The sequence below is a fragment of the Pholis gunnellus genome (assembly GCF_910591455.1).
Source record: "Pholis gunnellus genome assembly, chromosome: 3".
In the NCBI taxonomy this organism is placed as follows: domain Eukaryota; kingdom Metazoa; phylum Chordata; class Actinopteri; order Perciformes; family Pholidae; genus Pholis; species Pholis gunnellus.
The window spans coordinates 13,324,170-13,351,678 of NC_136529.1; the positions used below are offsets into that span (position 1 = coordinate 13,324,170).

Consider the following 27,509-nt stretch of genomic DNA (forward strand, 5'->3'; position numbering starts at 1 on the left):
TAAACTCAAAAGAAGATATATTAGTTTTGTGTTCGCTGCTGGTTTCCACTAATTACTGCAGGTTTAAAGATTACATGTAGTCTTTATTGAACATGATTGGCAATATATGTTAATGTTTTAATGAACTTTATTTTCTCCAACACAGGAGTGACGAGTATGTCATTTGATGTCTTAAGGATTCTTCGGCCTCATTACTGAGCAATGAGGGAGTCTGGAATACAGATGTGTACTTTTACTTTGAAACCTTTACTATGAATCATGGAGGAAAACAGTTCATTTCTGAACCCTCAGTACAATGACAGCACCACTGTTTGGGCACCGATGCCCTCAGCTCCCAGCAGACAGCTGGGCACCCTTCCCAACCCGCAGACACGCTTCAAGGACCTGGCAGGGATATTTTTCATGGTGACCCTGAATGTTCTGGCACTTCTTGCCAACACTGCTGTTCTGGTTGTTGTCATAAAAGCCCCCCATCTCAGGAAATTTGCCTTTGTGTGCCACCTGTGTGCAGTGGACCTGCTGTGTGCCATCTTGCTCATGCCCCTTGGGATTGTGTCCAGCTCTCCGTACTTTGCTGGCGTGGTGTTCACAGTACTGGAGTGCCAGGTCTACGTCTTCCTCAATGTAATCCTCATGGCTGCCTCTATCTTCACCATCACAGCCATCAGTGTGGAGCGCTACTACTACATCGTCCACCCCATGCGCTATGAGGTCAAGATGACGCTGAAACTGACTGCAGCCGTGATAGTGATGGTGTGGGTGGCCTCTGCCGTGCTGGGGTTGTCCACCGTGTTTGGGTGGCCGTCCTATGGCAGCCTGAGCTCCATCAGTGCCGCACACTGCTCGCTGTACTGGAGCCACAGTGACCACAGACGAGTCTTCTCTGTGTTCTTTTGTGTTACTTGTTTCTGCCTGCCTGCTGTTGTGATTTTTGCCGTCTACTGTAATGTGTACAAGGTGGCCCGTGTGGCTGCCCGCCAGCATGGACCCCTGCCCTTGTGGACAAACAGTCAAGTGAAGCATCGCTCTGACTCAATAAACAGCCAGACTACCATCATCACAACCCGCAACGCCCCACGTAGGATTATGCGTGACCGGCCTTTTGGTGGAGGTAAAGCTGCTCTCACTCTGGTGGTTATTGTTGGCCAGTTTCTGATCTGCTGGCTGCCTTACTTCACCTTTCACCTATATCTGATGATAGATGCAACACCCCACATTCCAGTTGACCTGAAGGAAACAGTCACCTGGCTTGCATACTCCTCCTTTGCTATTAACCCATTTTTTTATGGGCTTCTTAACCGGCAGATCAGGGAGGAACTTTGTAAGCTCAGGCGCTGCTACTCAGCTCGGCCAGTGGAGCTGGCCGTGTCCAGCCATGAGGGCTCCGCTCACGAGAACTTCCTGCAGTTCCTCCATAGGACCAGCTGCACAGTTGAGACACGTGCAAGCTTTGCCACATCCAGTCCCAGAAGCACTCTGGATCAAACAGGGCAGACTGATTTCAGGATACCAGGACAGATCCCTGAAGAGTTCAGTTAGATATACCTCACTGTTGAGCCACAGCATTAGTAGCCTGCAGGACTATCACGGCTACAAAAGAACTCGTGATCCCGTACTTAATGACTGTCTGCAATATCTCTGTTAACTGTATCTTGCACACAATTAAGATATGAGAAAGAAATTAATTGTTCATGAAACTTGACACACTTTTTTCCTTTTATAAAGATCACACTCAGAAACAATACTGGAATAGAAAGCTATGGACACCGTTTATTGACTTATTGTTGCTGTATTTGTGTTTAAACTACCGTAAGTTACTAATCTTATAAGGAACACTTTGTTATTACTAGCTACTAAAACAAAGTTACATTTTTTTAAATCACCAATCATTACATATATTTTATTCAAAAGTAATGAAGACAAATATATTATACTTGAATAGTAAGTCATGACAATATAATCAGTGTACAGATCTACAGGTAAACACTTTCTCAGAAATTAGGGATTTATAATGAGGATATGAGTGAGCAGTCATTCATTTTTCACAAGTTCTTAAGACTACCTGTTTTTATAGGAGTTATCAACATAGCAGCAATATTCTTTGTACAACGTATTCAGTGTTGTTATGTTGTATTTATGTTGCAGGAATTTGTGTGAACTTTATTTATTTATCTAAGAAGAGACACATCACGTTTTGTTAAAAAATGTATTGTTTCTTATTGCTTTAAATGTGCAAATAAACACTGGTTACTTTCATAATGTATGCAGCTCTCAGCAAGTAAGCATTTTATCTTACAGTAAATATTACATGTGCATAGCACTTTGGTCTGTAGGCCTTCTAAACAGATTAAATGTGGACAAGAAAGTATAAATGGGGTTATTTTCATCAATAACTTTGTAGCAGAAAATGATTCACTACACTCTGTTCATTTCTAATCATTAATTGTACAGCCTGTAGCGGTGAAGGGGCAGCCAGGTGATCCAACTGTCCCGTAACCATGTGATCAACAGCCAGCCTCTCCATTAAAAGTCACATGTCCTGTCAATTTGTCAAAGTATCCTCACGCTCACTCTCTGTAAATCGCTTTGGAGAAGCGTGCCAACTAAATGCTCTCAAGTGTAAAAGAGAAATTCTTATCTCTCTCTGATTACAAAAAGCAATAAAAAGAGCCATCTGCATTAGCAACACAAGATGTTCATGCATGTGCACGTTTTCCGTGTATGTTTGACATTTTGTTACTGTGCAGACTCTGGGTGTCCATTTATGAAAAGCCTGTGACTAAGACTGAACCCAGTTAACGCGTGATTATAGAAGGAGATAATGCCATTTCATAACAGGTGAAGTGGTTGTCTCTAATACCCTCTTAATATGTGTACACTGGCAGATCAACAACTATTTATATTTAGAATAATTTATCTTTGACGACAACCTGTCAAACACTGTGAACATTCTTGTTAAACTAGTTCAATCATTAATATATTTCACTCAATGAAGGCAGTTAGATGATGACATGTTGATGTATCTGTGGTGAATATTTTGCAGCTCTACACAGATTAGACTTATGGGATATCATCGGATAGACATGCGGATGAATGTCGACAAATGAAGAGAGCATGCTGAGCTACATTTTTCCAACCCTGTAAACACCATCAAGAGATACAAACATAAATCATGTAAGCATTTATAAGTCTGTGCACTGACAGACAGCAGAAAAGACATTCCACACACACACACACACACACACACACACACAGACACAAACTGAAATCCTGAGACACAAGTGTTTTATAGATACCCGGAAATGTTAAAAGCAAGATAATCACAGTTCCATGTAATGGTTCCTGGCTGTAAACACATTTACCTATGTGCTGCAGAGTTTACTGTAACAATGCAACTTTCATAACAAGTAAAGTCAAATATTGTCATCAAAGCTAACATAATAAAACAAGAATCCAGCAGTGATTTACAAACATCCACTGTACAAATATGATATACACCTCCATGGAGGTTTGTTATACACAAACAGAGGCTGTGCACATATACAATTATCCCCCCCCCCCCCCCCACACACACACACATGTCATCTTTGTCACCACAATCATATAAAGAAGATGTGTATTTTTGTTTTTCTATGCTGCTCTTCTCATACAGGTTGAATGTTTTAACTCTATTCTTAATGTCCACTTCATCAACTCTTAAATGTTTTGTTTACCAATTTCATTACAAATTTATGCTGCGCACGCAAAACTTTATTGAAACCTGCAGAGCTTCATTTTTAAATTGTTGTAAAGTTCCAAAACTTTGCAAAGATACCAAATATGTCTGGCTGATTGTTGAGGGTAATGTGTATAAAAGGATGCAAACAACAATAGAATATTTCTATTTAATGGACTGGATATACTCAATCGCATTGATCAAGTTTTTGCCCCTTCTTTTCTCAGAAAGAGAATAAAACACTGTACTTAAAAATTCAGACACTTAAGTTACTAATCTTTTGAATATGATGTACTGTATGTAATGCAATGATATGAAAAAAATAAAGATCCAGCTCAAAGAGCTGACTGCCTGTTTCATCACCCAGCTTCCAAAGTGTGCGATTCGGTCTGATGAATATTTGAGCCTGAGCAGTCTTCATAAGTTGCTAATTAAAGTGAAGGACCTCCCGTCTCAGTGGCGGCTTTTATTAAATCAAGACAATCAAATTAGCTGTACACCTCTTTCAAAAGCATATTCATTGTAGATCAAACACGAGTCCACTCTCTATAGAAAATGAGAATTCATGGCTTGGACTCAGCCGAGTGGGGCTGAAAAGACCCAATGTTCTTCTGTGTGCTGTACTCGGTGCTGTCTGTTTGACAGTGATTAAGAGAGACCACTCCTGAAGAATCAAAGGGAGGAGGTGTGATTGATGGTGCTGTACAACAGAGTGAAGCACATTATTTCATCAGACCTTCCCTTAAACAGTCGCAGCACGACTTCCCTCAGAGCTGCATGGACACATATAACATGACATCAGCCCACCATCTTTCAAGAGCTTCACGCAGCAGAACCTCGTGTTCAGTGCACTCAGGTCCCAAAAACTAATTAAGGGCCCAAAGCCATTATGAGACACATGCACATATCACAGGCCCTCTGAAAAACACTCTTCAAAGGAATATGACATGTTGGGAAATACACTCAACAACACTCTCATGTCTATCTGTTGATTATGACGCTTTAGCCAGCAACTAAAATGTTAGAAGAATAATTCAACATTCAGGCTTTTTCATGTTCTTGCTGAGAGTTGGATGAAAGGAATTGATTCCTGTCTCTCACATCTGTCTGTTAAAGACTTATTGCCAGAATTTGAATATAATATACATTTTCAATTGTTTATTATTCACCTGAAACTAAGAAACATTGTGATATCGTGACCTTAGAATGAGCTGTTTATATTTACATAGCAGGTCCATTTCACGGAGTCCACCATGTTGCACTGCCATGTTTCAACAGTATCCCAGAATGGACAAACCACACACTGGCTCTATAGAGGGCCTTTTGTGTTTTTACATTCACTGAAGGCCACCGTAGTTCTCCGACATGCTTGGAAAGGGAGGTGTATTATTATTATTTGCCGCGTTCTCTCTCTCTCTCTCTCTCTCTCTCTCTCTTACCGTGAAAACATGTGCACCTCTTGGACCACGTGCAGAATCAGTTTAACCTGGGGTCGTTCACTCCTCTTTCCACTTTACAGTATTACATAACGAACTACGATACCACGAGGCACCACATACGGTACCATATAAACTCAATACATTTCAACAACACATGTCTCTTTAGTTACAGGAGGAGTGAGCGGAGGGGTATTCAGTTAGTTGGAAACTAACCGAACTGCTATGTCATTAAATCCAACACATCATTCCTTTAATATGAAGCTACAGCCAACAGCTGGTTAGCTTAGCATAGCATAAGGACTGGAAATGGGGTAAACAGCTTGCCTGGCTGTGTTCAAAGGTAAGAAAGTGCGCTTATCAGCGAATGACTGAATGAGCAGGGCCGCTGGCTGTAGCTTCATGTTCAATTGACAGGTGAAAGAGGAATCTGTCCTCTTATCTAACTCTCAGCAAGCAAGCGAATAAGCTTATTTCCTCAAATGTTTAGCTATTTTTGTGTGTATATATATCTGACCCAATGAAGCTTTATATCATTAATTGTTCTTTTTCTTTTTCCATTGTGTGGAAAGCGTTATCACACACATACTGTGACAAACTTTTTTACTGCATCCAATTGTGTTGGCTGTTTGGCATTTGAGGTTTTGTGCAGATAATCCAGTGTTAAAATAATAAATAAGTTTTCTTTTGGTGTTAGATGGGAAGCACCGAATACGCGATAGCATTGTTAAATAGACATGACAAATAATCAGTCTGACCTATTGTACTGAAAGCAGCTGGACTGACAGGTGCTGAGCAGGAACACTGTCTGATCTCCCTCATGCCCCAAATAAGCTGCTTCTGTCTGAACAGAGGGTTTGAACTGTGGTTGGAGTTAAATTCATGTCATCATATATAATGTAATATATAATCATATGAATATGATTAACATGTATCTGTACATATTTGGCCTTAAGATACAAAATATGCTATATTAATAATAAAATGAATAAACATTGCATTCATATTTTGTCTTAAATAAAGGGCCCTCGTAGCAATTTCGGTTTATTGTCACATTATGTGTTATAACGCTGAGGTCATGAGAGGGTCACAGGCCACAAATGTTGAAGAAAAACCTGTCTTCTACATCAGCTTCATAAGATGACAAATGGGGTCCTACATAAAGAATGTTTTATTCCAAAATTCAATAATTGTTCTTTTTTTAACCATTAAGCTCTTTAATTGTTGCCTTTTTTGACAATTGATAGGCTTTTCTATGGGCTGTAACACGACATAGAAATAGGTGTTCATGATATTTATATAAGGAGCCAGAATTATACAAAATACAGAAACTTTTCCCATATATTTCATAACAAATAAAATGTTTATATATATCTTGATCCCCGATAAATGGGACATCTTACAATGCGCAAGAAAATGTGTCTTTCTCTTCTCCTCTCCTTTTAGCTCTTCTCCATCTCCCTATCTCTATACACAAACACACACACACACACACACACACACACACACACACACACACACACATAAACTCACACTCTCCACTGACCTCACCTGTGCAGCCACGGTCACAAACAAACCCCATCTGGTGAGGTGTGCAGACCATTAGCATACCATCGTCTCCGGCACAGACAGGAAACTCTCTGTCATCAATACATCGTGTTCTCTCTCTGTCTTCATCCAACAGCAGAAAGTATCATTACCATAGAGACTGTGTTTATTGTAGCTAGTAGATGTAGGAGCGTAGCAGCTCACTTATGCTCAACTCTGAACAGATGTACAGTTTGTTACGTACTTGGTTGTGTGTTTTGTGTTATGTACAGTAACTGGTCTTTTTAATTGTAGTATAAAAGTCAAACTCTTGGAGCCATATCTTTTGAGATGTATGTATATAATCAATCAACATCATTTTATTCTTGAAGGATACTTGAGTTTTGCAGATGGATAGGAGTTACTTTGCATATTTACATTATTTTATCAGATTATCACATTGCCAGCTGCTGTACTGGTGCATTATGTGGGGAAGGTGATGATGCGAGCAGTGTGAGATGGCCTTGTGATGAAGGTCTGGTGGTAGCTGAGCGATAAGGTCTAACCCTGGGGATTCATAGCTGACCTATTAATAGCAGAGAGGATGACTGGTTAATGGGTCCAAAGGTTGTTGGAGGCGAAAGTTATTTTTTTCTTTTTAAAAGCATGTTGCGAAACATGCTTTACATTAGACAGAGTGCAGAGACCTGAGAATGCTCTTCATACTCGGCCTAGAGGAGGATATTGTGATTGCAATATATCGGATTGATGCTTTTGTTGAAATTGAACGGGCAAACCAAGGCAGTAAAAGATGTTGAACAATTATCTGTTTTATGTAGGGTACAGTATGAAAATTATCAACAAAAAAAGGATTAGCCATAAGACGCTTTTTTTGTTTTTTTCAAAGTCAACTAAGCTAATGGGATCAAAAGTCAGTTTTGAGAAGCAGTATAGTTATGGATTTCTTCCTTTCGTCTTTCGGGATTGAACGTGTTATATATCTACAGAGAGCATGTTGTTTTTCACAAGCAGTGGCTCACACCTTCACTTTATTCTGCATCTGTATACAGAAAAGTTAGATGTACAGTTTATATAAAGTGACAGCGACAAATATTGGTTTAAAAATTAAGAATGGCTATTTAGTAATCAGGACATATCATTTTGAAATGCTTTCCATGATGTTTGGTTGCAACAATTTAGCAGTGTCATATTTAGATAATCAGAGGATGGTGGTCAGTCAAGCGGAGGGTCCAAATAAAATATGAATAAAGCTCCATTGGGTCAACTTTTTCTTAAAAGCGAACCATAAAGTTCAGTGCCTTCTGATTCTTGAGAAAATGAATCTTACTTGCATACTTGTAGTTGCTCTGAAGAAGATATTTATTTTCCTCTACACCTTGACTTCTCTGAAGTTAAATGAGGCTTAAAAATGAATGAAATCAGGACTAGAAGTAATGCAAGTATATCATACCACTAAATATTCCAGTTAGAAGTCTCTAAACTTGTACTCTATCTTTGCTCTCATGCAAGCAGATTTGTCTCATGTTGTCTGTGTGTGTGTGTGTGTGTGTGTGTGTGTGTGTGTGTGTGTGTGTGTGTGTGTGTGTGATTGCATTCCCAGTAGGGTGTATCGGTGTATACACAGCCATGCAGGATTACAGTATTTATATCCCAGCCTGTCCTTCCTCTCACTCCCACAGCACAGAAAATGATCTTCACATGAAAGACCATCTGCAAATACCATCCAGGGCACCGTAACGTTCCCAATATAACCACACATCCCAGCCAGCTGAGGGGTCCGGTCAGCGGCCTCAGTCTGAGCTGTACGGTTAGTGACAAGCACTCTGCTCTCTGGATTGAGTTTTCTTCACGTGTCTGGATGAACACCATGATAAAAGGGGAGGATTCAAATGAAGTAGAAATTGACTTGGAGGACTCGAGTGACTCTGATGAATTTGATAATGGTGAGGAACCTGAAACGCTCTGGAGGGCCGATCGTTCCGTGGAAGAAGAGGAAGACATTCATACGTCCACACTGGTGGAAATCAGTGATACCAAGCCTCTGACAAATGTCCGGGACCCCCGTGGTATCAATGACTGTCTCAAGGTATTGCATTCTCATGCAGGACCTCTGATCAACATTGTTTTATGGATCCTTTGTGCATTTGTCACATGCAGTGAATCAGCTAATATAAAATACGAAATCATTGCCATGTAAAACCAAGATACTGTTTGGCTGATTGCACTGCCCTCCAGTGGATGAAATTCATTCTCGATGGTGAATCAAGTCCAACAGCAACACAAATTGTTGATTCATCTCTGTATCATCAGCACCACTTTGTTTTTGTGTCTCCAGGTGACGTTTGAGGATGTGATTGCTGAGCCGGCGTCAGTGCGCAGTGGGGACAGAGTGTGGTTCTGGAGTAATGCCCTGTTTGAGGTGTCTAGGGTTTGGATCTACAGGATAGTGACGGTGCTTCTGGCCATTCCCATTTCAATTATCTCTGGTCTCCTCTTTGCCATCCTCAGCTGCTTCCACATCTGGTAGGTTTAGCTATTGCCTGGTTGGTTCTGCAAATACACTACCGTTCAAAAGTTTTGGGTCACTTAGAAATGTTCTTATTTCTCAAAGAAAAGCACTGTTTCTTTCAATGAAGATAACATTAAATTAATCAGAAATACACTCTATACATTGTTAATGTGGTTAATGACTATTCTAGGTGGAAACGTCTGGTTTTAATGAAATATCTACATAGGAGTATCTGGAACATCACATTTGTGGGTTCGATTATACTCTCAACATGGCCAGAAAAAGAGAACTTTCATGTGAAACTCGCCAGTCTATTCTTGTTCTTAGAAATGAAGGCTATTCCATGCGAGAAATTGCGAAGAAACTGAAAATTGACACAAAATTGTCTGGGTGACCCCAAACTTTTGAACGGTAGTATATAAGGGGACAACATATTCTCACCTACTTCATCTCTGAAATGTCTGCCTTCACCCAATAACTTGAAGGATAATCAAAGTATATTTGTGGCACTCACATCCCTAAATGCTAACACCAGCATGCTAACACTCTCTTTAAGACCAGGTTAATATGCTGATGTTTAGAAGTTATAATGCTTACCATGTTCACCATCTTAGTTTAGCAAGTTAGTATTCTATTATTTTCTTATCAGCGCTAAACACAAAGTACATGAGACTGGTGGAATGTCCTTAGTTTAACAGGTATTTCCAGGATCCAGGTTTTGTTTAGCTTTGACACCCATACGAGGAAGTTAAAAGGTGAAAAGAGTTTTTGATTTAAGAAGAATGATTTCAAATATATGGTAAAGTAGTGATTGTTCATAACGTGACTAGGTGTGTTTTAACGTCTAATCAGTAATAACAACTGGTTTGATACAAACAAAACTGTTATGAAACAATGCTAAATAATGGTAGTATGCTCTGCTGTGGAAAAAGAAGAACTGTGAATTGGCTGGAAATAACGAAGAAGGTTTCATATCCTGATTCATGTTAAGAAATAATCAAGTTATAAGTATAAAATCCCCAAGGGTTTTAGGGGAAGTAAAATCATTTATTCTTAGTAATTCTTGTGTTTTTTGACAGGATCGTTGGTCCTTGTAGCCACTGTATCCTCATTGGGGCATGCTGGCTGCAGAGCCTATGGAGCATTGTGCTGGGCATCATTGTGCGCCCCTTCCTCACGAGTGCAGGGAGATGCTGTGGAGGCTTCAGTGTTCACCTGGCCGAAGAATGAGACTGACACGTCCAGACTGGGATTGGTCATTATGCACTGGTGTTCTAGTGGACTGAGCCGAAGTGGGCAAAATGTTTATAATTTCATGTTTTCCAGAATTAAGGAGCATTTGGTCAAAGTCCAATGGCATCCGATGGTCCTTTTTAATGATTATAGACAACTTTTGACTTGTTTAAACAATAATTTGGACCTGTCACAGCCACTGAAGGTGATGTTATTCTTGATTTTATCGATTCGGAAGGTGAAACCAAGAAAAGGATCAGAGTTCCTAACATCTGAGATCCGAGTAAGACAATTTAGTCTCTAAATTTAACTTCTGTTACAGTGATTGACTTAAAGATGAAAGTAACCATTTTCTCACACTGATACAGTGGGGTTACGACTTTGTGAGATGTCTTGAATTTTAAATCATTTCAGCATAGTTTGTTGTACAAAATAATTGTCGTATCATCTTTATGTCATAATATTTGGGGCTGGGTTTATATTTTGTTACATTTTTAAACTGCAGTTTAGAGTTCACGCTAGTTTAAAACTACTAGAATCTAATTTTAATTATAGAAGTTACTTATTTCAAACCAAAGAATATTTAGTTCAATAGAACAAATAGAAGCACTTAGATGTATTCTTAAAGGAGGAAATGGCAATAAAATATATGGAAAAGTCATTAATGAACCACTTTATACTCATCATTGTGATTCAGGTATGTAAACCATGGTCTGTTGCTCCACTACTAAATGGATCATATAAAGGTCAGCAGGATAGAGCAGATGCTGAGGGTTTACAATTTCATGACCTTTGTAGATTTATTCATGCTATTGTTATAAGCATGTAACAAACACTCTTCCTACGTTTATTACTTTATATAGGTAACATTTGAGTATTTAGGACTTTTTGCCACTTTGTGGATGTGGAGAAATGAATCAAACATGCTATATGATCTCACTATAGATCATGCAATTATTTATTATTGTGCAGTTTGGCACATTCCTAGGGCAGAGTGAATTGCGAAAGGAGGCTGCTTCCCTTTTTGAGAAGTAAGCTTAAGTTACATTGGGAGTTGTCACACTTGTACAAACGAATAGATAATGCTATAGTGTGTGTGAGTGGTACCCTATACTTGATGTGGTATATCAGCAGTGCCTTCTATATCTTTGACAGTGGGAGGTAGTCATTGCTGGCAGCTGCCTGCTGGCATTCCTGGATCAGAAAAACACCGAGTGGCATTTCAGTCTATAAACTGCCACTCCCCTCCCATGCCCTCCGGGGCTCTGACTGCAGCCACACACCCAACCTCTCATCTTGGCCTCTCTTGCTTCAATATCTCAGCTGCAACTACAGCCTGCTCAGAGAGCAGGACCATGACTGAAATGGTCCGCCAGGAGCAGATGATCAGGAGGAACAGAAACAGGGAGATCGACCCCACCAACATCAACGAGGATGTGGCCAAGGTGCAAATGATCTGCTTACTTTATAATCACAGAAGCGCATTAATTGAGGTAGAAATATGTGATGTAATATTTCAGATTAATGAAGCCTGGAAGTGCAGGTGAGTGTGTACTATAAAGATACAAAATAGCCACTAATATGATATAACTCTCTGCTGGAGACATCTGAAACGGCACACACAATGTAAATATATGTATTTTATGTTTTATTTGTCGAGGGATTAAGGTCTCTGCTGCTGAGACGTCTGGCACCAATCTTATACAACAGACATACATGGGATTTTTGTAGTGACACTCAAAGCATTGGGGAAAATCTTTTCCATCTAATTCCAGAAACAATGTCTCTTATCAGAATTATCCACAGTCCTCACTATGAGCAGTTTTCATTATAATATGAATATCATTATATAATGCACTTCTCACAATGATGTCTGGATATGTGTGCTGCAATGCACAGATAGATAATTCCTGGAGTAAAAGGGAAAACATGTGAATTCTGATTTTTGTGAACTAAGTCTGCATCACCAAACACAGCAAATAAATAAAGTAAGCAAGTAAATACCTGCTCTATATGCTTAGGTCAGCTTTTAAGATGTCCCTTTGTGATCTGGGGCTTACTATTTGTTTCTTTGTCACTCGGCATTAAGAGCTGTTTGATTCAACCCAACGCGTGAGTCAAATCTACTCACTGGCAGAGATGGGCAAAAATACATCAAAATGTATTTTGATACAAAATACAAAATACCCCCAAATAAATTTATTACAACAAAATACAACATACAAAATACTGGTGCCAGAAAATGTAACAAAATACATGTATTTTGTATTTAAAATATAGGAAATACTTTTTTCTAGATTTTCTGTTTTCTCACAATGTGGTATAGCAGAGCATTCAGATTTATATAATGTACACAAAGCTCTGGTGAACCCCACAAAAAGGAAGAACAGTCACAGAATGTCAGTGTAACTAAGCAAAGCTATTGAAAGACAACAACTTGATTATGTATATATATATATTTATTAATGGGACTTAACAGCCCACAAACTTTGGCTTTGTATCAACAAGAAAATATTCATCACATATGACATACAAGCTCCCAATCTCCCTCTTCCTATAGCTAGCTACTCGACTGATAAGTTAACTTGCTAAACACTGGCTATGCACTAGCCTAGACAGCATGCTAGCGTCATTAGCATGTTAGCATCGATCGCTAGCTTGATATTATAACCATCACCATGTATATACAATAGGCTATGTAGCCAGACCCAGCATAAGTTATACATCAAGCTAGTTGACATCTGTCACACTCAGATACAATATTTAACTTGACAGATAATCCGTTGAACTTGAAGATCTGAAGACTGAACTCGTGAACTGTTTTTTGATTGGTGGAGAAAGTATTTTGAGTATTTTAAATACAAAATTACTCCACTCTAAAGTATTTTGTTACAAATTACGTTAGATTTTGAATCGGCCCTATCAAATACAATTTACAAAATACTCAAAAGTAATTGAAATACGTATTTCAAATACAAGTAATAGAAATACTGCCCATCTCTGCTCACTGGTCATACTCACCGTCCTTAGCTTGCTGTTTGAGGCTTGGGGGGAGATATGGCGTGAAGGTGGTTTTACACAATGAGGTGTAAGTGTTGTACAGCTGCTTACATTTGGCATGAAGACCAGTTTCTGGGCATTTCACTGACTTCTTGAAGATCCATGAAAGGCTGCAAAGGTGCAAGATTAATTGTTGTCATTTTTGTCTCAATTTTTGTCTCAATTTTGAGCTGATTTGGTGTCTATTACTGGATTAAATTATAATGATGATGATGTTCTTTTTTCCACAATGACACTGCAGAATCTGAAAATTACCTAACCATTAATTTCACTCTTTTTTACTCTATGTTGATGCAAGCCAAACTTTCAATAAATACAGTTTTAAGTACAATATGAATGTTTCCTAGCACTTAAATAATAGTTACAGACCGATTTAAACATCAGTACATTTCATGGTTGAGCCAAATGTTAGACTCTAATGACACTTATTGAAACTGTATGTGAAAGTGAGTTCCCCTCTTTCACCTTAAAGCTGCTCTCTGTTGATTTTGGCCAGAACCACAAAGTTTTGTTGACACCCTTCCAGGTTATCTACAGTTAAAGAACATTTTAAACACACCTAATAAGCCGAGAATTGCACATTATCTGATCCAGATACTGATATTCTCCATATGGTGAGTATAAACAGTTGGAATGTTGCTTCAAATGTACATCAAAAGAAACTCAGCAGAGAAACAACACTATTTGTTGGAGTAATTAAAAGTAACCACAAGGGGGAACTATTATTCAAGGTTGATCCCACATAGATTAAATGAGCTTCAATGTGCCTAAAAGCTCAGGTTGCACTGACCACCAACCACCTAGAAAAGACGAGATGGAGTTGATACAACACGTAGACACACACAAGGAGCAGTGGAAACTATTTACAAAGTGATTTTTATATTATATCATAAAGGACAAACAATGTTTGATCTGCAGCAAAGAACAGGCTGCTGAAAACAATAAGAACAGGCCACTTGTTGTAAAAATGCTTTCCTTATGGATTTAGCTTTTGGTGATGATTCTTTTGTTTTGTTGTTACAGTGGAGATATTTGGATGAAGCAAAACCTCAAGAGGGGCATTATAGAAATAACCTTAATATCATTCATGCGTATCAACATTTTGATTTAAACACCGATATAATATAACAATAAAATAAAATGCTTGTACACAAAGTAATTCTCCCTTAAAGGTGTAAACAAGTATAATAGTAACTTTGGTTGGTGTTGGAGTAAATATATTTTTGTAAGACTCCTCTCTTAAAATGCAGTAAGGTATTGACTGAAAATGATGTACTTGTGCGACATTAATATACTTATTGTGATAATGACTTGTCTTTTAAGGTTAAATTAGAAAAACAACTATTAGAACAAGACTTACATACAACTTTTAAAATGCTCATTGACAGGATACATCTTGAAATGCTCAAGCCGACACGCAGGGTAAGATAAATGATTTGCAGGTGCAGGGAGTCCAAAATGAAAGTGGTGTTTTGAGAAATCCAAGGGCATACATCAGTGAAGATCTGCACAGGAGTTTTATATTGTTTATCTAACTCAAGAAAGTTAGCTCTGGCCACTGCAGTGCCGCTGCAGATGATTAAATGCCTGAAATGGGGGATTTGCATGATTGCCGGATTGCACGACTACAGGAAGCGTGGATGGCTATCAGCTGGCTCTTCAGTTTCCCAGTCCCCCTGTGCTGGATGTGTGTGTGAGGCTCCTCTGGCTGCTGGTGTTCTTGATGACGCAAGTGGAGGACTTGCTCTGGTGCCTGCACTGTCGATCACAGCTGCAGGAGGAGGCTGGCAGGTACTGTCTACAGCAACAGGAGAAGCACTGCATCAGGTCATGAAACAGGTGGCCAGCAAAGAACATGTAGATCCAGGGGTTACAGCAGCTGTTGAGACTGGCCAGCAACATGGCGATGATGAATGCCATGTCTAAGGAGAGAGACAGAGAAGATCATGCGATTTATATTTTTGGTGAATATTAGTTCTTACAGTGTAAATCTTTGAGTGTAGTTTATTTTGAGTCAATCATGTACACTATATTTTCTCATTAATACACTAAATCCAAGGCTGAAAATCGTCCCAGAAAAATACAAAATTTGGACTATAACGTGAATTTTGGTCTTTTCATGCAATAAGTTGACAGGGAGAAAAAGCATATAGTATTTCCAACCGTATCCTTTAAATAACACTATGAATAACAATATGACAATATGGCCAGGGTGCACTCTGCGTCTCACCCAGTGCATGCTGGGATAGGCACCAACCCCCTCCTACCCTGAATGGGATTAGCAATTCCCAAAAAGAAATGATGGATCTTTAAAGGGCCTCTACAGTAGAATGTGTTTTTGCATTCCAGTAAGATGTAATCACCTGTGGGCTTAAGTCCAAATTCAGTAAGTGTGTGCGTGTGTACGTGTATGCTTGCACTTTTAAGAGTTTTAGACAGCATTACGGCTGTAGGAAAGGTCTCAACAATTCTTGGATCTGTTTGGACATTCATGGTCCCATCTGAGGATGAATAATAACTTTGAACCCCAAACTTTCATCTATAGCAACATCATCAATATTTTAATTTGTCCAATATTTTGGTTTATAACCCTAGCCTTGGCTGCATTTAATGTGTAGTGGTAATTAGCATTTATTAGCGTGCTAACAGGCTAAGCCACTAGCATGGCTGTAAACTCTTGTTAAAAATGTATTAACATAACTACATTAAACGATAAGATGCCATAAGCCAAACACCTCAACTGGACAGCTTTGGACTCTGGATTTCATTTATTCTAAATATCAGTCCTTGCACATCGTTTACAGAGAAAAATATGAACTGAAATGCTAAAGCATATCAGACAACACAAAAAACATTTGGGATTATCCCTGAAAAAATATGGAAGGTTGATCGATCCCACTCAAAGCTGCCTGACACAAACATGATGAATGGCTTCATTTAGAAGAGGCTTGTCCAGGATGGAACGATATACTAGACTTTTCTCATTCATTCAAGCGATTAAATGTCTTAGAGGCACAGAGCGCATTGATGGAGCCCCCTATTTGAACAGTGGAAAATTGAAGACTTCCATGTCTTTTTGTTCTCTTTATAGGGTGAGAGATTTAGTGTGTTGTCCTCTTCTCTCCTCAAGTGAACTGCTGAACCTGTTCTGTTCATGGTCCTCTGACTCTAGGTACTTTGCTTTATTGTGACCAAATGGCACGTCAACACTGTGAGAACACCCCGTCCAGAGTTGTGATATATATATATATATATATATATATATATATATATATATATATATATATATATTGGTGCTATGGGGAGCACAGTTCTCTTATGGGTTACTACCAAATGACAAATGAAACTTTTTAATTTTTGCCCTGGTTTAGTTCACTGTGACTTAAAGTACTGTACATTCATCACTTTCTTGTGTTGACAGAAATGAAAGAAAAACTTTCATCTTGGCTGCTTTTCTGTAATTGTAAGTGCAGCTCTTCTGAGATTGATGTTGGAAAAATGGAAATAGGGTGATGTTGATTTCAAAAGGAGGACTGTGGGGATATTGCCATCATTTGTTTGATAAAGAATACGCACAAAGATAACTCTGAGTATAAAACGTTAAACAAACATTTCATGAGTGCAAACATGAAGCTTCTCCTTTGAGCATCCCTCAGCAATAGAAAAACTCACCTCCATGGAGTCTTAACCTGAAAGACATTACTCTACATTACATTAAGAGAATGCAATAAAGTAAAGATAAGCAAAAAGTCTGCAACATTTGAATTATCTTTACTGGGTAGGGACAAAACAAATTGTATCCATAACAACATTTACATCTTCAATCAGTTCACTTTACATGAAACTCCAAATCATTAAATCATATTGAGATATTTCAAATTGATACCGTCTTTCCTTCTCTTCCTCTTTCTCCAATTTGTTGCTTCTTGTTTATTTCAATTATGTGTTCTTATCTTTTACATTTACATTTAGTGTGCATTTGTTCGATACTATGAAATTCAGCAACATTGTAATGGCTGTGAGTAATAAAGGGTACATTAAACAATGATAAAGAAACCAATTTATTAGTCTAATGAAAACGATTTCAAAGCTTTCGATTGAAGGATTTTCCTTTATCAGTTTATCAGATGATTCCCCTTCTTCTGCTGAATAACCCCCCCACCCCCCCAAAAAAAACACACACAAAAAACAGTGGGTTATCTAAATGTTTAGATATGCATTGCCAAAAAGATGAAACAGGGCAATTTACTTAGTTTATGAGAAGCTGACATTTGGGAAATACAAGGTTTTCACAAGACAGCTACAAGGAGTTCACTATTTCATAGTTCAATATTTCTATTTCAGTATGAATGTGAAATGAAAAGACATTTTATTGCAATGATATGTTAAGCATGGCAATGGAACTTTTTTGCAAAATAACATGTTTGACATTCACAAATATAAATATAAATAGCTTAAGATTAAAGCATAGTGGTTGAGTCTTAATTTGTACAAAACTGTTTTGAAGCAGCCTATGGATTAGCTTGGCTAAGTCTGGCCTATTTAAGAAACATCTTAATCTCTGACTGCTCTGAATGAACACTTATGCAATTTTGCTCCGATAACACCACTTGAAAGGTTATGGAGCATATCTGATCCTCTGCTCTTGTCTCCTTTAATGGCAAACTCAAAAGATATGAGGGGTAAATCAGAACAAACTGCAGTTAAATGGAAATTACATAAACTACCACTGGGAAAAGAGAGTGAAACTCTTTGATGTTCTGGTACATTTACTCTCCCAGTGGCTCCGAGGACTGCCTCTGAACTGATAACCACTGTAAATGACACTCCCATTCATCTGTGCTCACTTTAGGGAAGTCTATTGTGCTGCCTTGGAAGTGAAGTGGATTGTTTCTGAATTCCCAGAGATATTTTCTGAAGTGGATATTTGCATGCATGAGACACTGCAATATTGTAGAGAAACAGATTTGCATCACATTTATGGGCAATACATTTACTAATATTAATAATGTATAAAGATAACTTCTAATGTCACTGAGCGCTTGGCACACCGCTGTAGGTGGGTAATATCTTCATTAAATCAAGAACTGCATCTGTTGAGTATTGGTAAAGAAAAGAATAAAACACGGAGCATGCCTTTACCTTCTCTTGGTGCAGCAGGATCCCATGCAGACCACATCTGGACAAAGAAGAAGGGAGTCCAGCACACAATGTAGGCAAGGACCACAACAAAAGTCATTTTCACTGTGCGGATCTTTGCTTTTGAAATGAGCCTCACGCTGCTCACACGATAGAGGGGTTGCGCGCCCTTGGAGGGCCTCTGAGTGAGAGCCAGGAAGTGGTCCTTTCTGGTTTTCAAATTGAAATTCTGCCTTATTTTAAAACAAATCAAACTATAGCAGATGCTTAAAATTGCCACTGGGAAAATGTAAATGCTGAGACTCATCCATGTGATGTATGCTTTGGCTCCCCATGGCTGTATGAAGTCCCCCCAGCAGTCATACACACCGTTACCGACATCCCTCAGAGAAAATATGTACGCTTGAGGTGTGCTGAATATCAGACTGAGCACCCACGAAGCGACCACATAGAAGCGATCCTTTCTCTTGTGCACGGAACGAAGTGGCAGGCAGATTGCTAAGCACCTGTCGATGGACATCAAGACAAGCATGTAGGTAGACGCAAACATACCCACGACCTGGAGGTATTTGACCAGCCTGCACAACAAATCCGGCCCGTAGAAGCGAAATGTGATATCCCAAATGAGTTGCGGTAAGACCTGAAAGATTGCAACGACAAGGTCTGCGATGCTCAGGTGCTTCATGAAGTAATACATCCGAGACTGGATGTGCTTGGTGGTGGGGATGGCCCACAGGACGCACAGGTTGCCGGTCAGAGCGAGCAGCAGCACCAGGACCAGGACGGTAACTTCAATTTTGGCCACTTCTTCATTTCGTTTCAAAGGATTCACTGTGGTGTTTCCTAAATTGCTGTCATTTGTCATTGAGTTGCTCATGGAAACATTCGGCTCCCAACTATTCTGCTCGCGTAAAAAGGCCTCCATCGTGCGCAAAAGCGCCACTTCAGCGCGATCAGCGATCACATCACCAAAAAAAGAATAGCACCGCTAACCGCTGGTAGTGTGGTTTCCCTTCGCAGTTTACTGCCAGCTCACTCTGTTAAGGTTTGTTTTGTGAGCTTTCCTCAGGTTAAATTGCGGTATAATCCAAAAGTCAGCGCTCTTTCTGCAGAGGAACATATTGTAACACTTTAATTGAAAATGCAAGCCTCTTAACTATGACAAAACTATGAACTATTACAAAAATAATATGACCTCATAACCGCACACAAGTGGTTTTGTTAAAAACGAAGCCTACCTTTCTGGAGACCCTTTGCACGGTAATTTTGGGATCCTGGAGCACCGCGGTCCTCACCACTTTCTGCGTACAGATTGATATCTGGTTTGCAGAAGCTCCAAAGGATGTCCTACTAATGTCAGTAACCCCCCTCCCTTTTTCTTCTAAAGGAAACTGCCCGGCTTGAGTATGAGCAGACCGCAACTCTCTCTTTCTCTCTCCCTCTCTCTCCCTGTGTCTTGTTCCCTGCGCATTGAGTTTAGGTTTTGACTTTGAGGAGTGAGTGTTTTGTAAAATCAAATGTCCCTTAACAGCATTCGGGCGATGCTATCTTGTATTGCGCAGTGAGTCAATACGTTTAAGCATCTACATTATTTGAAGTGATTAAAAAGAAGGAAAATCCCACTGTGAACCTACAGAGTTTAAAAGGGTCACTTGTTTTCCAAAGAAAGCCCCCAATGGAAATGACGTTATCTGGAACAGTGCTTTTGTTGAATATAAGACTGTGATGCTGTGCTGTAAACAGGTTCTTTGCATTGGATCATTACAGGTGAAGTCAAAAAGCTCCCCGGAAGTCATGAAGGAAGGAATCCCAGAGTAAATTGAATACTAGTCATCCCCTTTTCAGGCTCATGCAGTAGGCTACATTGAAGCAAAATATCATTCCAAAAACTAAAACAGCCATCCAAAATATTCGTATTGATTTTTAATGAAACTATTTATTCACTCAATCTAAAGTAATCATGTCATTGTTTTTCACAATAACCTGAACGTATTTGCCTTCTGAACAGAATAAAGACCCTTCCCTGCATGTTTCTGAAACTGACAATGTAAATAAGTCATTAACCTATTTCGTATTATGCTCAGCAACATAGAGGCAGGTGACTTTTGCTTTTGCTTGAGTAACATGGATTATTTTTCTCAATCATAACATGAACATCACATGTAGCCTACAGTATATAAGGTTTGTTGCTTTTGTTTTATTCACTCAGTTGAACACTTGCAGGTACTGTATTGGCAGCCATTTGTTCAGCTGAATAGCCCTTGTTGATTTGTGCTAGATACAATCTGACCAGACACAATGGCAGATAAATAGGTCTCTTTTGTTAAATTCCATGTAACATCCAGTACAAGTCTGTGTCTGTGCACCAACAGCAGTGACCCACAGCTCTGAAGTAAAGCACATAAACAGCCCTACAACAAAGTCAAGTAGTACAGACTATAACCAGGCCAAGAATAAATTATTTAAATGAGTTCGTGCCTTTTAGTTTAACACACAAACATCCAGAGCGGAACTGAAGCGATAAGCGCGTGTCTGGAGGACAATTACCGAGCACACGTCGCTGTTGTGGCGCCGTTTGTAAAGAGACGCGGTGCGCGGACTCATCGGCGCGCTGAGGTCACCGGAAGAGTTAACGATCCTCTGAGTGGAGGTTATTTTATACACAAGACTCACTAATAATAATGATACTAATGTGTAGAAAACTGTTTTTATAACTTCAGTGATTCTGATGTTTCTGCATTAATATTGTTTAATGTTACCTCATAAATGTCTACAGCAATTATTCATATTCGATGACATCATGCGTTTGTAGCGTCGCTGTGAGAACCTCGTATCTCAACAAAGATACAGGTACATGTTGTACTTTGTACTGTACTACATCTCAGGTACATGTACTTTTTACCCTAAGTACAACATGTACCTGAGATGTAGTACTACGGTAAATGTACTGACTGACGACAAACACAGTTCGTTGATTTCTTTATTTCCAAAGTTGAAATTCATCAAAACAAAACCAACAACTTCATGAACTATAAAACAAACAATATGATGAAGAGTTCACATGTTGTCTTCATCAGAGTCATCCTCTTCCTCCAGAGAGTCCTGAGACACAACAACTTCGTCAACAACAAACACAACAACAACGTCAACTGACTGAGGCTGGGAGGGACTAGCAGCAGTAGGAGGAGTGTAGCAGTACATCTTCAGGAATCAGTTGATGTCGTCCGTTCGTCACTGAGAGAAAAAAAAGATTTACTGTCAATCAATCAGACAGATGTGCGAGCGAGGGTTGTGAGAGAGGGAATAGAGTTCAGCTCAGGGATTGGTCAGACAGCCAAGAGGAAGTGACATCACAGGAGTTCAGCCAAATTAGCGAAACTCTGACTCTCATCATTCCGTCCCTGCTCGATAGCTTATTAAACTCTGATCGATCAGCGTCATTGATCAGTTTAGGTGTCATCAGAATTCAAACCCTTAATAAAAACTCACCCCCAGTTTTTCGATCACTGTCTTTGCAGCTTGTTTTGCTTTCCCGATGGCACAACCCCAGTAACCCTGTAGAGACAAGCACAGTCCTGTTACTGGACCAGCAGGGGGTCACGTGAGAGTGAGTGTGTGAGAGAGTGAGAGTGAGTGTGTGAGAGAGCGAGTTCAGCTCAGGGATTGGTCAGACAGCCAAGAGGAAGTGACATCACAGGAGTTCAGCCAATTAGCGAAACTCTGACTCTCATCATTCCGTCCCTGCTGACATCTCTGTGTGTGTAGACTGACTCACATGTGAAATCCCTGATGGGTCGACCATGTAGAGTTGAGGACCGTCGTCTGTCATACGAGCCCAGAATTAAACTGTGGAGACGACATCATCATCATCACTTCCTGTCAGCAGCTCCTCTTTCTCTGTGTTTCTTACGGTGGCCCCTGAACTCACCTGCAGCCTCACGGCGCTGTGGACGTACATGGCCACTCGGTCCAACAGGTGCTGCAACGACAGGAAGCAACGTTAGCACGCCGTTAGCTTAGCATCGCTGGCTGCACACGGTCCTTACAAGTATAGAGACTAACCTTCAGAGGGATGTCGTGTCCATAACTGGACCTGAAGATGGACGCTTCATCTCTCGCTACTTCAGACAGAACGAGCATCAGCCAACAGACCTGCTACCGCCTGAAGAGAGGGGGGACAGACAGACAGACAGGTGAGAGAGAGACAGGTGCGTGTGTGTGAGAGAGAGGGAGTTCAGCTCAGGGATTGGTCAGACAGCCAAGAGGAAGTGACATCACAGGAGTTCAGCCAAATTAGCGAAACTCTGACTCTCATCATTCCATCCCTGCTGACATCTCTATGTGTGTGTGGACTGACTCACATGTGAGAGCAGTAGGAGTGTAGTAGTAGCAGCAGGAGGAGGAGTGCAGCAGTAGTAGGACGAGTGTAGCAGTAGGAGGAGTGTAGTAGAGTGTGTCTCACCTTTACGTACTACTCAGCTTCCTGTCTCACATCTTCAGGAATCAGTTGATGTCGTCCGTTCGTCACTGAGAGAGAGAAAAAGATTTACTGTCAATCAATCAGACAGACGTGCGAGCGAGGGTTTTGAGAGAGAGAGGGAATTGAGTTAAGCTTAGGGATTGGTCAGACAGCCAAGAGGAAGTGACATCACAGGAGTTCAGCCAAATTAGCGAAACTCTGACTCTCATCATTCCATCCCTGCTGACATCCAGTTTCAGTGATCAGTACTGATTGTTTCTGTGAAACAGGAAGTGGCTCCAGCTGAGCCCTGATTGGTCGACAGCTCACCTTCTCCCACCCAGCTGAGCTAGAGCAGAGACACAGGTTTACAGAGCCGCCTGAAGGCACCATTGGAGTACAGCTACAGTACATATACTCCAAACATTCAATCCATTATCACAAACGGGAAACAACTTCTACGTCACTTCCTGGAACCACTTAGGGAGTGTAGCAGTAGTAGTAGGAGTGTAGCAGTTGTAGTAGGAGTGTAGCAGTTGTAGGACGAGTGTAGCAGTAGTAGGACGAGTGTAGCAGTAGGAGGAGTGTAGTAGAGTGTGTCTCACCTTTGCATACTTCTTGGCTTCCTGTCTCACATCTTCAGGAATCAGTTGACGTCGCCCGTTCGTCACTGAGAGAAAAAAAAGATTTACTGTCAATCAATCAGACAGACGTGCGAGCGAGGGTTGTGAGAGACAGAGGGAATTGAGTTAAGCTCAGGGATTGGTCAGACAGCCAAGAGGAAGTGACATCACAGGAGTTCAGCCAAATTAGCGAAACTCTGACTCTCATCATTCCATCCCTGCTCGATATCTCTATGTGTGTGTGGTTACCATGCCGACGTGTCTGTCATGTTGAAGATATGTTTGTTAGATCCTTGTTCGTAGAGTTCTGACAAAACGAGTGTCTCCACCCCGAACACAACTCCATCTTTACTGTGGATAGCTATGGCCGTACTACACACACACACACACACACACACACACACACACACGTGATCAGATTCACTACCTGCTGTTTTCTATGGCCTTCATAGTGTACTCCACCTGGAACACACAGCCATCTGGAGAGAAGGTGGAGGCAGACAGGTCGTACTGCAGGAGACAGACAGACAGGTACCATAGTTAGCAGGTTGTAAGAAGTGCTAAAGTAACATTGAGTTATAAACGTAGAGACGTGGTGGTTCATGTTTATGGTGATTTAAAGAGATTAAAGTGTTTGGTCAGATGAAGCCGATAGAATCACTAGAACGTGTTCTTCAGGAGGAGGACCTCAGCTGACTCACAGATATTTAAATATGACTTCTGAACAGAGACTGGCACGAAACTACCAATGCTAACTGTTAGCATAGCATCGACTCTGCTCACACGTCATTATAACTCACGTATAGTCCTAACATGTCGCACTATGATGACACTACTGAGATACATTTATTTTAGTTATGATAGTTTAAAAAAAAAGTTACATTTGAACTTCAAATTGTACTTTCAATTTCACTTTAGCTTCTGCTAGCAGGCCTCATTGTTACGCAGCAGGCTAACACGCTAGCTAGCTTCAGCAGGCTAACACGCTGGCTAGCTAGCTTCTGGTAACAATGACTGGTTACCAGAATAAAAGGCGGGTTATTCTCAGTGAACCGGATCAAAACCGGTCCTCCGGGATCCAGACCACAGAACCACTCACCCCGGTACCGATGGAGCTCATTTTAATTCAATAGTCTGGATCCTGTGAACAGCTTTCAGTCCGCTGCTCCTGTGGGGGCTGGAAAACGTCACGAGAAGGAGCAGGCCTCAAAACTTTCAGCAACGAAGTCTAACCAAAAACGAACTAGATCCAATTTAAAATCAAAACAGTAATAATCAGTAAAATCATAGCAGATACAACTGCAAACACGAAGGTAACAAATGCAAACTAAAATACCCTATCGATAGTTCATGTTCGCGAGAGCATTTATTTATGTTCTCTGATGGTCGGAAAGCGTCCGAAACCTGTCGCAAAACACAACTGATGTCTTCTGGGTTCAGTGATTGGCTTCTGGTCGCTCTGGTCCCTCCTTCATCGATCCGCTGGTAATTTCTGTGGCTAGGTTCCCTCTGTCGTCACCCCTGCTCTGTGGCCGCATGGCCTTTCCCAGAAGTCCTCTCCTGTTGTTTTACGGTAGTCCCTGCATCTCCGTCTCTGCTTCTCCTCATCTGTCTCTGAAAAGCCTCGCTTAGAATAATCCCTAACTTTCCCTCAAGGCTATTCTTCACAGTGTTTATGTCCTACAGTGACTATGCTTTTATGGTTTTAATACATTCAATGTGTAAACATACTGTAACATATAATATCCTCTATGTAAACATATTACAAACATATAATTCATTCCTTAGTAAATATATTGTGACTCTTTAACATGTTTTGACCTTTTATTATTGTGACACTTTTATTCACCATTAGGGGTTGGTCGAGCGATTCCTCTATTCTGATTGGATATAAAACCCCTCTGCTGGCGGCTGCCATTAGTCGATACGAACGAGGCGCCACGAGGGAGATGACGTCATTAGCTGGATAACTGTCCAATCACGGCCGCTGGAGACTGTGATTGGCTGAGCGCGTTTTTCCCCCCCGAAACGACGCGTCGCTATTGGCTGAGCGGGAGTCCTTGTCTTGTACGGACACCGTAGGAAGCCCCGCCCCGTTACGTGCCGAGGATCTATACACCAAACTACGTTCACACATCTACGGAGTGAAGGAAACCTTGTTTATCAACGCGGTTATGAACGTGGTCGAAATATACGTCATGTATTCTGGCTATAATGATCATTTCTAATACATCGGCTCATAAAGCATCCATTAATTTATACAAAAACTCAACAATAACACCGGTTTGCCTGCTTGTTCTGATACAAACGCTGCATGGCGGGAGTAAACGGAATGAGCGGTCAGATAGTGTACAAAAGTTGTATTTATATTTATAAACGCACTTCTGTGATATGACAGGTACGCCGAAGGTAAGAGGTGATTGTGAGGCTTCCTGATCGGTCCCGCTTTTTGTACTGTCACGTCCATAACTATCCGAAAACCGCTATAAACCTTCAATAGACACTTTCTTTAATGGAGTGTGACGTCACAGATCAGCACCGCTCCTCTGTGGGTTTAAGAAGGTTTTGTTTTCCTTGAATAAATTATGAATAATAATAATAAAGGTTAAAACGTCTTGATGTCCACAGTGAATAATTGAGTGCACAACCCGCTGATATCCTGGGCTGTTGCCATCAGCTATCCTTGGATAACATAACTACAGTAACACCTTGTAATTCATACCACATGACCCTTAAACTGATAGACCTCAGTCCTGGCTCTCAAATGAAACTATTTGCTCAATTGAAATAGTTTTACTTTGCTTATGCAACACTCATCCCCAGGTGAAAGCATTTGAATAGCAAATTAAATCATCTTTGATTGGCTACGCAAAAGTGATTACTGAAAAGTGTCTTGTTACAAGTCTTGGTAATTACTGTCTTTTTCAATTAAGTGGCACAGTTTGATGAAGTTATTTCCATATGTTCCGTAAAAAGAAATTTGAACTGCTGGAGTCAAAATGAAGTTGAGATTGCTTCGGCACATGTGGAATCCTTTCAGGTGATTCTCAGTTGAGGAGACCTATGGGACATAACCAGGACGTGTGGGATTAAAGATTCAATAAGTGATCAAAGAGTGAAAAACGTACTACTGCAGATAAGGTGACACTGTATTTTACTGATACAGAGATCTTTTTGAAAAGCCACCAGTGAAACGTACAAAGATCAGAATGAAGGATAAAAATGTACTGACTTTGCAGGCCCCTTTTTCAGCAAATATAGAAAAGTAAAAAGATAATTTGTATTAATATTGCGGCATATATAAGACATATGCCTGGTAGTTGACATGCATTATTTTCATGAATCAATGTTAGGGGGTGTAAACCTTTCAAGTTCTGGTTGATAAAATAGACATTTTGTTCAATATATCATCAAACATGTCATTTAAAAAAAAACTTTGATGGAGGTTTAAAAGTACTGGAAAACTTGTATCGTATTATTTAATGTTTCACACACAAGACACATTCATTTGTTCATCAAGACCGTCTAGTAGGTGTGGTTTGATCAGATTTCATTGACCTTGACTTGGCAACGCAAATAAGCAACCGTCATCTCACTTTGATTCATTGTTGCTATATCTCGATTTGTGTACTTTTCTTACTGAGCTCCGATAAAATTACAATCACTCATTTGAAATAACCCACAACCTGAGCAGAAAATGTTACTTTTAATTAGGACCCATAGACTCACAGTAAGAAGCTGAGTAAGACAAAAAAAAAAGGTTTTCAGGACCTTTAAACAGCTGACA

The 27,509-nt window shown here is 40.1% G+C and overlaps 3 protein-coding genes and 1 pseudogene across 4 annotated transcripts; 2 read left to right on the forward strand and 2 right to left on the reverse strand.

The window, feature by feature from the left end:
* Positions 1 to 258: 258 nt before the first annotated feature.
* LOC306714002 (putative G-protein coupled receptor) lies at positions 259 to 1,539 on the forward strand (the record flags this gene model as incomplete). Its single annotated transcript, XM_079183896.1, has 1 exon — positions 259 to 1,539. The coding sequence occupies one exon, from the start codon at positions 259 to 261 to the stop codon at positions 1,537 to 1,539; it is 1,281 nt and encodes a 426-aa protein (XP_079040022.1).
* A 6,938-nt stretch (positions 1,540 to 8,477) lies between these two features.
* cav4a (caveolin 4a) lies at positions 8,478 to 11,114 on the forward strand. The gene is made up of 3 exons (XM_079186112.1): positions 8,478 to 8,785; positions 9,035 to 9,222; positions 10,288 to 11,114. The coding sequence occupies exons 1-3, from the start codon at positions 8,558 to 8,560 to the stop codon at positions 10,436 to 10,438; spliced, it is 567 nt and encodes a 188-aa protein (XP_079042238.1). The 5' UTR covers positions 8,478 to 8,557; the 3' UTR covers positions 10,439 to 11,114.
* A 4,046-nt stretch (positions 11,115 to 15,160) lies between these two features.
* On the reverse strand, positions 15,161 to 19,565 carry oxtrb (oxytocin receptor b; the record flags this gene model as incomplete). Its single annotated transcript, XM_079186312.1, has 2 exons — positions 15,161 to 15,423; positions 18,644 to 19,565. The coding sequence occupies 2 exons, from the start codon at positions 19,563 to 19,565 to the stop codon at positions 15,161 to 15,163; spliced, it is 1,185 nt and encodes a 394-aa protein (XP_079042438.1).
* Positions 19,566 to 21,606: 2,041 nt separating this feature from the next.
* On the reverse strand, positions 21,607 to 25,323 carry LOC306693973 (proteasome subunit alpha type-3-like; annotated as a pseudogene). Its single transcript, XR_013767723.1, has 8 exons — positions 24,822 to 25,323; positions 24,150 to 24,232; positions 23,972 to 24,094; positions 22,703 to 22,802; positions 22,569 to 22,619; positions 22,416 to 22,486; positions 22,130 to 22,195; positions 21,607 to 21,874 (listed from the first exon to the last, which is right to left on the reverse strand). The product of XR_013767723.1 is annotated as a proteasome subunit alpha type-3-like (transcript).
* Between the last annotated feature and the right edge of the window lie 2,186 nt (positions 25,324 to 27,509).

Excerpts from the sequence above, each read along its gene's own strand:
- cav4a (XM_079186112.1), top strand. The coding sequence starts at position 8,558 with ATGAACACCATGATAAAAGGGGAGGATTCAAATGAAGTAGAAATTGAC. Across the intron at positions 8,786-9,034 it reads GTATCAATGACTGTCTCAAG|GTGACGTTTGAGGATGTGAT; the intron begins GTATTGCATTCT and ends TTGTGTCTCCAG. Across the intron at positions 9,223-10,287 it reads CTCAGCTGCTTCCACATCTG|GATCGTTGGTCCTTGTAGCC; the intron begins GTAGGTTTAGCT and ends GTTTTTTGACAG.